Consider the following 16,613-nt stretch of genomic DNA (forward strand, 5'->3'; position numbering starts at 1 on the left):
CCCTCTCCCTTAAACCCACTTCCTTTCGTCTTTCCGTCTCCTTCCCTCTTTCCTGATGAGGCAACAGTTTGTTGCGAAAGCTTGAATTTTGTGTGTATGTATGTGTCTGTTTGTGTTTCTATCGACCTGCCAGCACTTTCGTATAGTAAGTCACATCATCTTTGTTTTTAAATATATTTTTCCCGCGTGGAATATTTCCCTCTATTATATTAATATCATTAATTTGAACCCAACAATTACGTTTGTTATTGTCACTGTTGCATTTCGAAATGTTTTCTATCGTCTTATTTTCTCTTTCTGTTTTTGCCAGTAGTTTCGCTTTGTATTTACCTCCTCCTTTTTACCGTAATCTGCTGTACAATTTTATCCCGCCTATATATACTCAATAATACGTAATCCACTTCCAAACCATAACAAAAAAAAAAATTTTTTTCCCCGCTTTCAACACTACCTCCGCTATAAAATCCACCATTTCTAGTTCACAAACAGTCCCTTTCACCTTTTAAACAACCATTTCGGCTAGTTCTAATAACTTTCGCTTTATTTCCATTTCCGTTTTTCCCACATCACTGATAATTTTTGCCGCTTCCCACAGGTTTTAACGTCATTATTTCTTCGTCAGACAATTGTTAGCCTCATTTTCATAATCTGCCACCACAAAACCACTCCTTTTAAAATCTTACACCCAGTTTTTTCGAAATTTTCCCGAATTTCTCCGTCCTCTAACGTGTTTTGACAGCAACACAAACACCTAACCTTTGTGCACATCGTTGTATACCAACCCAAGTCCAACATAGCCCAGCTGTAACCAACACCTTTTCACCTTTTTTCACACCAGATCTCCAGTTACTTTCGAGTCCACCTTTATCCCTCCCCATATATTTTTATTTTCATTTTCATTTCAGCCTCATGTTACACTTTCCACCTTCTAATACCATGTCACCCTCACAACACCCCCACAACGACCCCATTAAGTTTTATTTACATTCCCTCCGCAAACATGCCTTCGCCCTAGCCAGATTACGCTCCCATATTCTATTTTATCAGGCTTGTCTGATATTTGGCATTACTGCCAAAGGCCTCACACTTACAGTTCCCATCTCTGGCTGCAACCCTTCTTTCCATCAGTCCCTATACCAGTTCCAAACTGAACAATCCATTGCCCTCACCCACCTAATCCTTCACCTACACATCAAAATCAAAAGCTGCTTGTGTCTGTATATGTGTGGATGGATATGTGTGTGTGTGTGCGAGTGTATACCCGTCCTTTTTTTCCCCCTAAGGTAAGTCTTTCCGCTCCCTTAAAACCCACTTCCTTTCGTCTCTCCCTCTCCTTCCCTCTTTCCTGATGGGACAACAGTTTGTTGCGAAAGCTTGAATTTTGTGTGTATGTATGTGACTGTTTGTGTTTCTATCGACCTGCCAGCACTTCCGTATGGTAAGTCACATCATCTTTGTATTATATATATATATATATATATATATATATATATATATATATATATATATATATATATATATATATATATATATATATTTAAAAGCCATAAATATATATATATATAACAGAAGACAACAATTTATGGCTTTTAAAATGAGAATTTCTGGAAATAAGCATAATCTAAGGACCTGCTTGCCATAAGCCCTCAAACACATTGTGTAGTAGTGAACTGTATGTTTAGTGATCATATGAACCACTTGTTGTATGAGGTGCACAAGTCAGGTTGGTGACCCATCACTGTCTGGGACGTCTCCAAACACGTCTTCATTGCTCATCAGGGCTCATTTCAAAGTGAGACTCATCACTGATGACAACTGTACTTCAGTCAGTGAAATTTCAGGTTGAACACGTGTCTGGAGATGCCCCAGGCAGTGATGGGATACCAACCTGATTGTTGCCTGCCATACAGCCTCACAACTAGGAGTGATGGTCTGGGGTGCCATTTCTTTCCATAGCAGGACCCCTTTGGTTGTCTTCAGTGGCACTCTTAGAGCTCAGTGGTACATTGATGATATTCTAGGCCCCAATTTGTTGCCCTTCATGACAAACCATTATGGAGTTACATTTCAGCAAGATAATGCCTGCACGCACACAGCAAGAGTTTCTACTGCTTGTCTTCATGCTTGCCAAAACCTACTTAGACAGCAAGGTCATTGGCATGATATTCCTTGGTAGAACATGCAACAGCTCTGTCAAAATAATGCCAAGCCGAATAACTCCATGCATAAGGGCCAGAGACGGCTGAAAGCAAGGGGAAACTACAGCCGTAATTTTTCCCGAGGGCATGCAGCTTTACTGTATGATTACATGATGATGGCGTCCTCTTGGGTAAAATATTCCGGAGGTAAAATAGTCCCCCATTCGGATCTCCGGGCGGGGACTACTCAAGAGGATGTCGTTATCAGGAGAAAGAAAACTGGCGTTCTACGGATCGGAGCGTGGAATGTCAGATCCCTTAATCGGGCAGGTAGGTTAGAAAATTTAAAAAGGGAAATGGATAGGTTGAAGTTAGATATAGTGGGAATTAGTGAAGTTCGGTGGCAGGAGGAACAAGACTTCTGGTCAGGTGACTACAGGGTTATAAACACAAAATCAAATAGGGGTAATGCAGGAGTAGGTTTAATAATGAATAGGAAAATAGGAATGCGGGTAAGCTACTACAAACAGCATAGTGAACGCATTATTGTGGCCAAGATAGATACGAAGCCCACACCTACTACAGTAGTACAAGTTTATATGCCAACTAGCTCTGCAGATGACGAAGAAATTGAAGAAATGTATGATGAAATAAAAGAAATTATTCAGATTGTGAAGGGAGACGAAAATTTAATAGTCATGGGTGACTGGAATTCGAGTGTAGGAAAAGGGAGAGAAGGAAACATAGTAGGTGAATATGGATTGGGGGACAGAAATGAAAGAGGAAGCCGCCTGGTAGAATTTTGCACAGAGCACAACATAATCATAACTAACACTTGGTTTAAGAATCATGAAAGAAGGTTGTATACATGGAAGAACCCTGGAGATACTAAAAGGTATCAGATAGATTATATAATGGTAAGACAGAGATTTAGGAACCAGGTTTTAAATTGTAAGACATTTCCAGGGGCAGATGTGGACTCTGACCGCAATTTATTGGTTATGACCTGTAGATTAAAACTGAAGAAACAAAAAAAACGGTGGGAATTTAAGGAGATGGGACCTGGATAAACTAAAAGAACCAGAGGTTGTACAGAGATTCAGGGAGAGCATAAGGGAGCAATTGACAGGAATGGGGGAAAGAAATACAGTAGAAGAAGAATGGGTAGCTTTGAGGGATGAAGTAGTGAAGGCAGCAGAGGATCAAGTAGGTAAAAAGACGAGGGCTAGTAGAAATCCTTGGGTAACAGAAGAAATATTGAATTTAATTGATGAAAGGAGAAAATATAAAAATGCAGTAAGTGAAACAGGCAAAAAGGAATACAAACGTCTCAAAAATGAGATCGACAGGAAGTGCAAAATGGCTAAGCAGGGATGGCTAGAGGACAAATGTAAGGATGTAGAGGCCTATCTCACTAGGGGTAAGATAGATACCGCCTACAGGAAAATTAAAGAGACCTTTGGAGATAAGAGAACGACTTGTATGAATATCAAGAGCTCAGATGGAAACCCAGTTCTAAGCAAAGAAGGGAAAGCAGAAAGGTGGAAGGAGTATATAGAGGGTCTATACAAGGGCAATGTACTTGAGGACAATATTATGGAAATGGAAGAGGATGTAGATGAAGATGAAATGGGAGATATGATACTGCGTGAAGAGTTTGACAGAGCACTGAAAGACCTGAGTCGAAACAAGGCCCCCGGAGTAGACAATATTCCACTGGAACTACTGACGGCCGTGGGAGGGCCAGTCCTGACTAAACTCTACCATCTGGTGAGCAAGATGTATGAAACAGGCGAAATACCCTCAGACTTCAAGAAGAATATAATAATTCCAATCCCAAAGAAAGCAGGTGTTGACAGATGTGAAAATTACCGAACTATCAGCTTAATAAGTCACAGCTGCAAAATACTAACACGAATTCTTTACAGACGAATGGAAAAACTAGTAGAAGCCAACATCGGGGAAGATCAGTTTGGATTCCGTAGAAACACTGGAACACGTGAGGCAATACTGACCTTACGACTTATCTTAGAAGAAAGATTAAGGAAAGGCAAACCTACGTTTCTAGCATTTGTAGACTTAGAGAAAGCTTTTGACAATGTTGACTGGAATACTCTCTTTCAAATTCTAAAGGTGGCAGGGGTAAAATACAGGGAGTGAAAGGCTATTTACAATTTGTACAGAAACCAGATGGCAGTGATAAGAGTCGAGGGACATGAAAGGGAAGCAGTGGTTGGGAAGGGAGTAAGACAGGGTTGTAGCCTCTCCCCGATGTTGTTCAATCTGTATATTGAGCAAGCAGTAAAGGAAACAAAAGAAAAATTCGGAGTAGGTATTAAAATTCATGGAGAAGAAATAAAAACTTTGAGGTTCGCCGATGACGTTGTAATTCTGTCAGAGACAGCAAAGGACTTGGAAGAGCAGTTGAATGGAATGGACAGTGTCTTGAAAGGAGGATATAAGATGAACATCAACAAAAGCAAAACAAGGATAATGGAATGTAGTCTAATTAAGTCGGATGATGCTGAGGGAATTAGATTAGGAAATGAGGCACTTAAAGTAGTAAAGGAGTTTTGCTATTTGGGGAGCAAAATAACTGATGATGGTCGAAGTAGAGAGGATATAAAATGTAGGCTGGCAATGGCAAGGAAAGCGTTTCTGAAGAAGAGAAATTTGTTAACATCCAGTATTGATTTAAGTGTCAGGAAGTCATTTCTGAAAGTATTTGTATGGAGTGTAGCCATGTATGGAAGTGAAACATGGACGATAAATAGTTTGGACAAGAAGAGAATAGAAGCTTTCGAAATGTGGTGCTACAGAAGAATGCTGAAGATTAGATGGGTAGATCACATAACTAATGAGGAAGTATTGAATAGGATTGGGGAGAAGAGAAGTTTGTGGCACAACTTGACCAGAAGAAGAGATCGGTTGGTAGGACATGTTCTGAGGCATCAAGGGATCACCAATTTAGTATTGGAGGGCAGCATGGAGGGTAAAAATCGTAGAGGGAGACCAAGAGATGAATACACTAAGCAGATTCAGAAGGATGTAGGTTGCAGTAGGTACTGGGAGATGAAAAAGCTTGCACAGGATAGAGTAGCATGGAGAGCTGCATCAAACCAGTCTCAGGACTGAAGACCACAACAACAACAACAAGGGCCAGAGGTGGACCACCTGGTTACTTACGTGCTCATTTTGTAAAGCTCTTTCTCTTGAATAAACCATTCAATTTTTCTGAAATGGTAATCGTTTGTTTATCTGTATATGCACATCACATCTACCTATTTCCATTGTATTTGCATAATTCCTTTTTGGTGCATCTTTTTTTTCTCTTTGATCTTTTTTCTGTTGATGACGTGATCATATATACACTTAAGCATACAAAAAATATTTTAACAGGAAGTTCTATGCTACACGACATTCAGTGCAGAGCAAGTTACTGCATTAATATTCAATGCATGATAGTGATACAAGTGTAGTGATCTGTAGTAGTAATGATGGTTTAAGTAGTAGCAAGTGTGTGTGTGTGTGTGTGTGTGTGTGTGTGTGTGTGTGTGTGTGTGTGTGTGTGTGTGTATGGGGTGGGGGGGAGGGGTGGGGGGTTGAGAGAGAGGAAACAGAGAGAGAGTGGTGAGAGGGGGGGGAGGAGTAGGTTATGCAGATATAAAGTTAAAGACACTTAATAAAATAGTGTTGTGTACATTATGCAAGTTGGGTAATTGATAGATGACCTTGCATCAGCATTACTTGTCCTGATATAACTGAGCCAATGAATGTGTTTGAAATTCTTGACATGGAAATCACACCACCACTGAGGGAGGTGGCATTGTAGATACATCTACACCTACATCTACATCAGTACTCCATCAGCCACCTGATGGTAGATGGCGGACGGTACTTCTGGTACAACCAGCTGCTCCCTCTTTCTCTGTTCCACTCATGAACAAGGCATGGGAAGACTGCATGTCAGTAAGACTCTTTATTAGCTCTAATTTCTCAAATTTTCTCATTGAGGTAATTTTGTGAGATGTTTGTGGAAGGAATTAATATATTGTCTGACTCTCCCTGAAAGTACTCTCTCAAAATTTAGGTAGTAAACCTTTCCCTGGTGCACAATGTCTCTCTTATAGTGTCTACCACTGGAGTTTGTTGAGCATTTCTATAATAGTCTCATGCCAACTAAGTAAACCCATGTTGAAACATGCTGCCCTTCATTGGATCTTCTCTATCTCTTCTATCCCATTTGAAAACATTTTTGATCCTGCAGAAATGAAGTGTTGATGTGGGGATGAAGGGAGAGGGTGTAGAAGTTCCTTCTATTACAGGTTTTGGACAAGCTCATTCAAAAAGCTGTCCAGTGACAAGATCAGTTAGGATTACAACCACAAGTATCACTATGTGATATACATTTATTTTTATTTTAGACATAATCACATAATATAATACCACACGTAACTGGTTTTAGCTATTCATTACCCACTTAAGATTCTGTCTGTGACAGGCATATACAATCTGACCAAAATTGTTTATGATTGTTATCACATTTTGTTATTGTGTCTGAAGTGAAAGGTAGTGTATAAAATAGCAATCATTTTTCTCCATAGACAAAAAATCATTTCTTCAATTGGCCATGTGAGTTAGATGTTTGAAATCTCAGGGAGAAGATATGTTAGACCTAATTTGAATGAATTGTATTAGCTAATCATAAAGTTCTGACATGTTGTACAGCCTGAATGTACATTTTACATGATTTTCCACACAGTCTGAGATGACCACTTGGTTGATTCTCTGATTTTTCCTCAAGATGTGCCACCTAAATGTACAACATGTGACAGACTTTCATGAGAGCTTGGACAGTAGTATCTGATTTAACATAAAATTCTGATTAAAGACTGAACCATACATACATAAGGTAGGGGAACCACAGTGTAACTAAATAGTTTCTTTCTGAATATTGAAAGCTCTACTTTTTATTCAGCTTCCCTTAAAGGATTCTTCAATAAGCAGTTAAAGACCAAATGATTGTGACTTTGAAATACAGGGTGTTTCAAAAAGGACACTACAATTTTGAAAATTCATGTAAATTAATTCATAGTACCTACAGAGGTGATTGTAGTGTTAATTTGTGGGGAAATACATCAAGTTTTGTCTGACATAGTTTGTTAGTGCCAAATCATATTGTAAGGAGTGTTAGTGGCAGTTGAGTTAAAGATAGCTACCTTCACTGGACCTGAGCATGCTAGAGGTGTGTTTAGGGTTGAAGAACCGAAGTCGGTAATAACAGTTCAGTGTAATTTCCATACCAAGTATACTAAAGATCCTCTTAGAAGGCCTACAATTTATGAGTGGCATAAATGTTTTGTAGAAACAGGGTGCTCAGTAAGATGTGGGGAATCATCAAATTTTCCAAGCACATCTGACGACATCGTTGGCAAGTGAGACAATGTTTTGTCAACAGCCTTACAAAATTGATCCGTAGTGCATGTCGCTAACTGCAAATCCCACATACATCTGTTTGGCATGTATTGAGAAACCGTTTGCATTTGAAACCATTCAGATTAATTATCATACAGGCAGTAAAATACACTGATAAAATTCCTTGCAAGAACTTCTGTGTGGGTACGTTAAATCAATTACATGAGGATGAACATTTCTTGGACAATATCATCTTTTCTGACAAGTCTACTTTTCACTTAAGTGGTAAGGCTAACACACAAAACTGTAGGATTTTGGGCAGTGAAAATCCACATAAGATATTGCAACATGTTTGTGGTAGCCCTATGCTGAACGGTCTTTGTGCATTGAGCAAGAACAAAATGTACAGCCCCTTTTTTTCCATGAGATACCCATCAATGGGATAGTATACCTGGATATGTTACAACAATTTTTGATACCAGAGATCGATGAGGATGACCAAGAATGAAATGTTTATTTCATGCAAGATGGTGCACCACCCCTCTAACTAGCTGATGAATGAGATTTTCTCAGTGACTGCTTTCCAGGTCAATGGTTTAGTCGTGAGGCGTCAATTGCATGAACCCCATGTTCCCGAGACCTGACACCAATCAATTTTTTTGTATGGGGATTCATCAAGGATGTAGTGTTTGTCCCTTCTGTGCCAGATTCTCTTCCTGAACTTAGAGCAAAAATTTACTCTGCCACTGAGCAAGCTACACCTACAATGCTACAGCACCTTTGGGAAGAAATTGACTTCCGATAGGATGTGTGCAGAATAACCAGTGGAAGCCACATGCGACATCTTTAGTTTAAGGTAAAAAAACTTGATGTGTTTCCCTACAAAATAACACTAAACCCAGCTCTATATCTTCTTTCAATAAGTTTATATGAATTTTTAAAGTAGTAAATTCATTTTTGAAACACCCTGTAGATGTATTTATTTAGACGATTAAGTGTAAATATAAATTCCAACAGGGTGGTCCAGTCAACAGCACTGTGTAACACACTGGAGTGGAGCATGCATGCAGAGTTGTATTCAGTTTGGAAAATATAATATTATTTAGCTTTTGAATATGGATTGTAATTATGTGCTAGAAAAAAAAATAGTCTATTTGAAAGGAATTTCAGTTTGCTTTTGATATTCATTGAATATTAAAATTTATTGGCTTATTCTCAATGTTAGGGTGTCCCTTTTTGTTTTACTAATCAATCCATTATTATGACACAGTTTTCCCTTATGCATATGATGTGTTTCGTTTTTGTGAATATACACTTGTATTTCATTTTTTTTCCCTCCTGCAGAGAAACATAGCTTCGTTATCTCCATATGAGAAACTGTATTTTTGACAAAATACTTTATCAAGACATAATAATTTTCCATAACAGTACATTTCCTTCCTTTTACATCTTCTTTTGTTGCCTTTCAAGGTGATATGTAGATCAGTTCTACTATTGTAATAAGATTAACGTTTCAGTTTTGATTTTCAGTTATATACATTAATCTGTAAAATTGTGCAACCAACATCAGTAACATCTAGTCTACTTTAATAATATTTATAGATGTAGAGGTAGATGTAGGTATTTCATGTAATTATACATCAAATTGCCCCATTTAGTGTATTTATTTTAAAATATTTATATTGTTCATCAGGTACCCGATGCAGCAATGGACTTGGATGGCAGTGTGCTGGATCATATATTCACTCTGCTCACAACCAAAACTATGGTGCATATTTGCTTCTTTCATTAAATGTTGCTGGTTTTAGAAGCCAAGGAGGATTCAGTTCCGACCATCATCTAGAAGTCGGAAGCATTTCATTCTCTTTTGAACTCATATGTAGAAGCAAATGTGAATTTGTTTTCATGCAGGTAGGCTTTTAATGTAGAAAATTTACAAATTAATTAACAACAAAATATATGAACATGGCTATGAAACTATAACACTATATGCCTCATTCACCTGTCATTATCATTCTCTATTAAGTACAACATGCACAGAAACTGTCTTCAGTCTGTGGCTGAGAGTGAAAAATTAGTGACTCTTCAACACAAAGAAAGACTACTTAGAATCACGTTGTAAATAGCTGTGTGATGTTATCGAGTGACATTTTAGCAATGTTCATGAGAAATGTGTCTTCTTACTTACAAATCTGGTTTATGAAAACTGGTGGTATGACACAGCATAATTCATATTCTTTTATTTTAATTTAAGATCAAAGACTTTCATGGCCAGAGTTAATTTCCATAAAATTCTTCTGGGTTGTAGACCATGTCAAGTTGTAAAATGATGAACCAATGGTTTGGCCACAATTACTAGTGTTTTCTGTCAGGGTGTGTAGTGCTGTAATATGTATTTTGTCCTGATGAAAGTAACTTGTAGTAGTGAGCAGTATGTTAGAGCATCATTTCTGAGACAGTCTAAAACCTAGAAGAATTGCATGCAAAATTATTCTAATCCATCAGCCTATCCATGATGAAATAACTAATATTTTTTACCATTTTCTTTTCAGGGTTCTGATTCGAAAGAACTCTCTGTAATTCAAAGGTGGACAGAATCGCAACCTAGACAAGACTTTGTGCTCGCCCTAATGCAGAATGATTCATACACATTTAGCTGGGCATTTCAAAAACTTCCACTAGATGAAGACAGTAATGAAGAAATGTTGGAAGATGATATTGCCAAAATTTATTCCATTAATGTGACAAATACTATTGATGGAGGAGCCTCAACTTGTTTGCCTTGTCATCAGGTAATTAAATACCATCTCCTCAGTGTCAATTGTTCTAGTTGCCAATGGATCTAAAAATTAATATTATTTTCATTTTTCTTAAATAACTACCTGTCTGGACTGTTTCAAGTACTTCTCATGTACTCTGTATAGTCTGCACAGATTTTTTTTCTTTTAATTTAATCAGATTCTTATGTTTTTCACAAATTGCAAAACCTTCTAAACTTTTCACACCAATTAAGGCCATAGAAGCATAGTCTGACCAAAAGTGATTCTGGTAGCTGGGGTCCAAGGTTTTTGTTAATCATGTCTTTTTTATTCTTGTTGTGATATTTCCATAGGAACTTTCATCCCATAACACATATTTCTTTATGTTTAACTGTGAAGTGAAACATCAGATTTAACAGATTTAAGTTCAAACTAATTTTTGATATAAGAAAATATTGTATTAAAAATTTTCACCCTTCTTTCACCCCCTAAGGGGCTGAATTTCCAAAAGCAGGGCAACATGATTTTTTAAAAATTTCCTAACAGAGAAGCCAAATATAAATTTTCATATATTTAGATTTGAACATGTTTTCATAATGAAATAATTTCATAAAACTTTACATACGCTATTTCTCTCCCTTAGGGGGCTGCATTTCCAAAAACACTTGCAGCATGCTGCAGGTGAAAAATAGGTGGTTCTCTAATGCCTGACCTATTTGGTGTAATTTGCTGTTGTTAAGTCAGCCATATACCACTTTGATAACTGCAGGGTAGTTTCTGTACATGGCCTATCATTGTATTTGTCACACTTATAGCACAGATAGTTTGAAAATCGACACAGGTGTCCAAAACTAGTCACCATCAAAAAATAAAAATTAGACACTTAACAGTGCAACTTATGACAAAACTACAACCATTTATATCAACTTAAAAATATATATTTTTATTTCTGATGGACAAGTCAAATACCAGTTTTCATAGACGTAACTTTGAAAATGCTTTAATAGTTCTTTAATAATAAATTATTTAAAAAAAACTTTCAGCCACTATTTTAGCCACTTAATACTCGAATTTCTGAAAATGCTGAAATGAGTATTTCTAACCTAGACGCAAAATACCAGTTTTCATAGTTTTATCTTCAAAATTGCCTTAATAGCAACGTATTTTCAAAAAGTCTTTCATCCCTTATTTAACCCCCTTTAGGAATGGAATTTCAAACTATCCCTTCTTAAACAATACCTACAGTATAAGATCCACACCCTCACCATATTTCAACCTTCTATCCTTAGTCGTTTTGGCTGGACGATGATTAGTCAGTGAATTAGTCTGGCTCTATTTCACGTCCTTAGGGGTTGAATTTCCAAAAACCATGTAACACATATTTCTTTCATTTCTAACTAAGTATCCAAATGCCAATTTTCACAGATTTAGCTTTAAAAATCCTTTCACAATGAAATACTTTCATAAAACATTTCACCTCCTGTTTCACACTATTGGGGGTTGAATTTCCAAAAACAGTGACACATGTATTTTTTGTTTCTAACTGAGAAGCCAAATGCAAATTTTCATAGACTTAGCTTTGAAAATTTGTTCATAATGAAATATTTCATAAAACATTTGCTCTCCTATTTCACCCCCTTAGAGGCTGAATTACCAAAAACACTGAACCACCTATTTTTTATTTGTAACCAAAAAGTCAAATACCAATTTTCGTATATGTAGCTTTAAAAATGCTTTAGCAGGTCTTTAATAATGATTTATTTCCAAAAACCTTTCATGCACTATTTCACCTGAATAGGTGGTAAATTTCCAAAAATGTTGGAATATCCATTTCCTTATTTCTGACCAAGAATCCAAATGCCAATTCTTGTAAGTGTGGCTTCAAAATTGCCTTAATAGCAACATACTTTCAAAAAGCATTTTATAACCTATTTTGTGTAGATTAAAACCACTTTTTGATGAATTTCTCAGACTGAAATATTTTTTCCTTAGATGAGGGTTTACCTTAAATAGGGTTCAGCTCCAATATGCTAATTAAATGACCCATAATCAGAATTAGGATTTTTTAGGCCATACAGTAGGACTCTTTCATCACGAATGCACATGACTTGTTCCTAGTAAATCTTAAAATTTATATTAGTGCCATACACATTTCATTGACTCAGTAGGCACTTGTTTTAAAGTCACATGAAAAATTACCAACTGTTGTCTAAATTTACAGATAGCGTACAGAAGAGGAAGAAACTGTTTATATTCTGAAGTTGTTTTTCTGAACTACAGTAGTTTCATAGATAAATAAAATTAAGTGAAAAGGAGAAAACCTTAAATAGTATCCTGTATTTCTTGAATAAAACAAAAAATCAGCAATTGTAATTTGTGTTTTCTTGCCACCATGACATACTGAGAACAGTCATCATTCTAGCTGGTTAATATTTGCTAGAATCAGTTCATATGCACTGAATGAGGAAACATAGTTTCTAAAACCTGCAACAAAACTTAGGGCAGCTGGATGCTCCACTCATCACCACCATCACCATAAACATCATCCCTTGCTCAGCTTCTACTTGCTGTTTTTAGTTATTTATTAAAACACCCCACTATCATTTAAATCTACACATTGTTCAAAAATTGGGATGTCATCATAACATCAAAATCCTGAAATGTTATGCTTGCTGGAATTTATAACTAGCAGAATTCAATTGTATAATCAGCATTGTATGAAAACTGTGTATAGCTTTGGTATCAGTGGAGTGTAAGAGCAGAGAATAAAATAAAACTGACAAAAGTTTCATTAAGATAAATGTTATTTTCATACCACTTAGTAAGCTAAAATTAATTAGCTGTGAAGACGGGTCAGGAGTTGTGGTTTGGTAGCTCAGTCGGTAGTGCACTAGCCTGTGAAAGGCGAAGGTCCTGAGTTTCAATCTCAGTCCTGACACACGGCTTTAATCTGTCATGAAGTTTCATGTCAGTGACACTCCACTACAGAGTGAAAATTTCATTCTAAAATTAATTAAATAAACTTGAGTTCAGAAAACTACATTGCAGCTGAAAAAGATGAAGTCTATGACCTTACCACTGCAACAATAATGGGGAAAATATTTCCAAAGAAAAAAATGGACTATGAATGGATACTTCAGCAAATGAAGAGCTACATCACCTTTTATCTTTTTGATGTAGATATGACAATGATAGGCTAAAATAAAATAGTAATTACCTTGCATTGTCTACATCATAATTCCATAATTGATTGAATGTCCTTCATCTCCATGTACATAAATGAAAGTTCTTGGTCACTTCTGTCTGTATGTTCAAGATAATCTTAGCAACTACAGTAAAGATTTTAATACAGTTTCATTAGTAAGTAGACTGATTTATAAGGATGGTTTGTGTGTCTAATTTATAAACATTTTGTCCTAATTGGATGAACTGTGATGAGTTGAAGCCCCATTCATTGCAAAAATGATGTTTTTGCCATCTAGCAGAGATAAGCATAAGGCCGCCTGACTGCTGCACTGTCAGCACAAGCATCACAGCTCATTTTTGAACTGCTCATTCCACATTCAAACTTTCCTTGAAATTTTATGTTGATACCAACAGCATCTATAATGTTTCAAAGCAAAGTAATACTGGTAAAATGATGCAAGATTGGGCTTTGATTGCTTAGGATGAGGTTGTGATGTCCCATAAAATATCCATTGAAGTGCTACACAGCACGATGTGACATTTGTGTGACGACAACAGCCCTATAACTGGCTGCATTATTTTGTTTTCAATAGACTTCCATCAGATCTTACCAGTAATTGCAACAGGGACAAGAAAAGAAGTCATGGCATCTGTCATTGCCATCTGGTGGTGAACTGCAGAACTCCTTGAAATCTTCCATGCACATTATATATTAGAGTCCTCCACTGCATTTCCTGTCTGTATCGAAGGATAGTCCCAGGAACTACTGTAGGCATTTTGATACGATTTTTGCTAACACACTGATTCACAAATTCTCACTCTTGGTTTACAGCTCCATAGCCATCGCTCACACCATTGTTGATTATTTGCATAGCCTGGCTCATATTTGTTTTTGTGCCACTGCTACCACTGTCTATTCACAGAGCAATGTGAGTTGTTTCCTTCAGTTATCTTCACCTTCATTATTATGATGATGTCTGTCATAGTGTGTGCCCCTGCTGTGGGATCATGAGGGTCCATTTGATCTTTTCTACTCACCTGAAGATACCATTCTCATTGTTGCACAACCAGTTGTGATTTTTCATTGTGGGGTTTGTACATCTTCTGCTGCCTAACATCTTCATGGATCAAGTCAGTGTTGTCCACTATGGACACGAAGTGGAGGTAATGGAATCAGATGAAATCATTACTACCAGAACCTATTCTTCTATTTATCTCATCTTCTTTGCACATTTTATAAACTGGAGTCCCCCACTGTGGGTTTTGTCCATATGTTCAGGGTAATCTTAGAAACTGCTGCAGAGATTTTGATGCACTTTTCACTAACAAATAGACTGATTTGGGCTGGAGAGGGTGGTGTGGTAGCTTGCTCCTTCCATCATTGCCATGACATGTCACTCCCAATGCACACTACATATGGACCACATAAGATTGATGCCTCCTGAAAACTTTCCTGGAGCATGCTGCTTACATCATGTAAGTTATATGAAAGTGATGATGTTCAGTTAATGTTGCTCTCTGGACTTTTAATCATAACTCTATGCAGTGGCCTGTAAATAAAATTACCACTGTACCAGACAAGTCATCTGTCCATACATACTTATTGCTATCATACTTATTGCTACCCATGTGAAGCCAGGTCATTTTGCTAGTCATTACCATTTATGATTAGGATGTAAACTCTAAAATCAAATTTAATAATAAGTAATGCATATTCATTTGTCTTTTCTATGAGTCCCTGAATGTGGAGCCACTTATTTTGTTGGCAAGGCAGCATATTGTACATTGCTATTTATTCAACATGAGGTGTGAAATATTTTTATATTTGTGTCATTCATTACCATTTATTGTCATGTCTAGAGGGTTTCATGATACCAGTTTTTGTGTACAATATCTTCTTAGCCATATTTATTAGTATTTTTTATATTTAATGATCAAATACAGTTTCAAATATTAGAATTTTTATTTTCATTCTTATTAGAGGGGCTTGTACAGTACATATGCATACATACAATTTTATTTTTGATTGACTTTTATATCTATTAATTGCAGGGAACTGAAGATCATGGGTGTATTCCATGCCCACCAGGTCACTACATTGACCCTAACACTACAGCATGTACTCATTGCCGCATTGGAAGCACAGTTACAGATCCATTAGCTTATGGTGAAGAATCATGTCAACCTTGTGGACCAGGTCTAACAAGTCTTGATGGAGTATCTTGTACTACCAACTGTGTCTTCAACATTGATGGGCTGCAGTATGATCTCCGATCACTTTCAAAGTAATCTTTAAAAAATTACAGTGCTGGACATTACAGTGATTGTACTAACAAAATTGTGAAAACTAAAACAAAAATGTGAAAACTAAAACCTCATTATTATTGGATATATGACATTTCATACATTTTGGACACAAAGCTATATGCAACAGTCAAAATAAATCAAGTAGCAACAATTTTTTTGTATACTGCTGAGTCTGTGTCAGACTATCTGTTTATGAGGAGGATTTTCTTCTTACAGAAACAAAGGTCATTTGTCATACTGAAAGTGCTATAACTTCCTATTTTGGCTTTCACCCTTCTGTAAACTTCTTCTTGCCATAGTAACTTCTATTCAATTCATTCTCTTTTCTATGGTCTACCTCATTTGCTTCTCATTGCAGGAACCCATTCCCAAGCTATTTATGGCAGACTCTCCTCCAAGAAGCTCTTCATGTTATCATACCATACTAACTGCTTCTCCTCTATAATATTACAAATGTTTATTTTCTTTTTTATATCTCAAAAACTATACATTTTAAGTTTCTCCAAGGAATGTTGTGATTTACGCACTCATATGCCTTAGACAGACCACAAAAAATCCCAGTAGGTGAAGTTTTGTCATTTGGATATTTTAATACACTGTCTGTAACATTACAGATGGCAGTTTCAATGGAGAGACTGTGTCTGTGTACCAGAAAAGTCATCTGTCCATACATACCTATTGCTAACATACTTATTGCTACCCATATGAAGCCAGGTCAAGCTACCTTGAGAAAGCAATGCATGGTTGAGTACAGTAGTACATCAGAAGAACATGCTTTTAATATTTTGTTTGTAATGTTATCAAGCCT

The 16,613-nt window shown here is 36.7% G+C and overlaps 1 protein-coding gene across 1 annotated transcript in view; it reads left to right on the plus strand.

Moving 5' to 3' along the window:
- Nucleotides 1–16,613, plus strand: part of LOC126470569 (endosome/lysosome-associated apoptosis and autophagy regulator family member 2-like) — a 221,996-nt gene that overhangs the window by 159,776 nt on the left and 45,607 nt on the right. The window contains exons 8-10 of the mRNA XM_050098515.1: nt 9,247–9,464; nt 10,106–10,345; nt 15,551–15,783. Coding sequence (XP_049954472.1) covers nt 9,247–9,464; nt 10,106–10,345; nt 15,551–15,783 — 691 coding nt within the window. The remainder of the gene's footprint in view (nt 1–9,246; nt 9,465–10,105; nt 10,346–15,550; nt 15,784–16,613) is intronic.

Source organism: Schistocerca serialis, chromosome 3, assembly GCF_023864345.2.
Source record: "Schistocerca serialis cubense isolate TAMUIC-IGC-003099 chromosome 3, iqSchSeri2.2, whole genome shotgun sequence".
NCBI lineage: Eukaryota > Metazoa > Arthropoda > Insecta > Orthoptera > Acrididae > Schistocerca > Schistocerca serialis.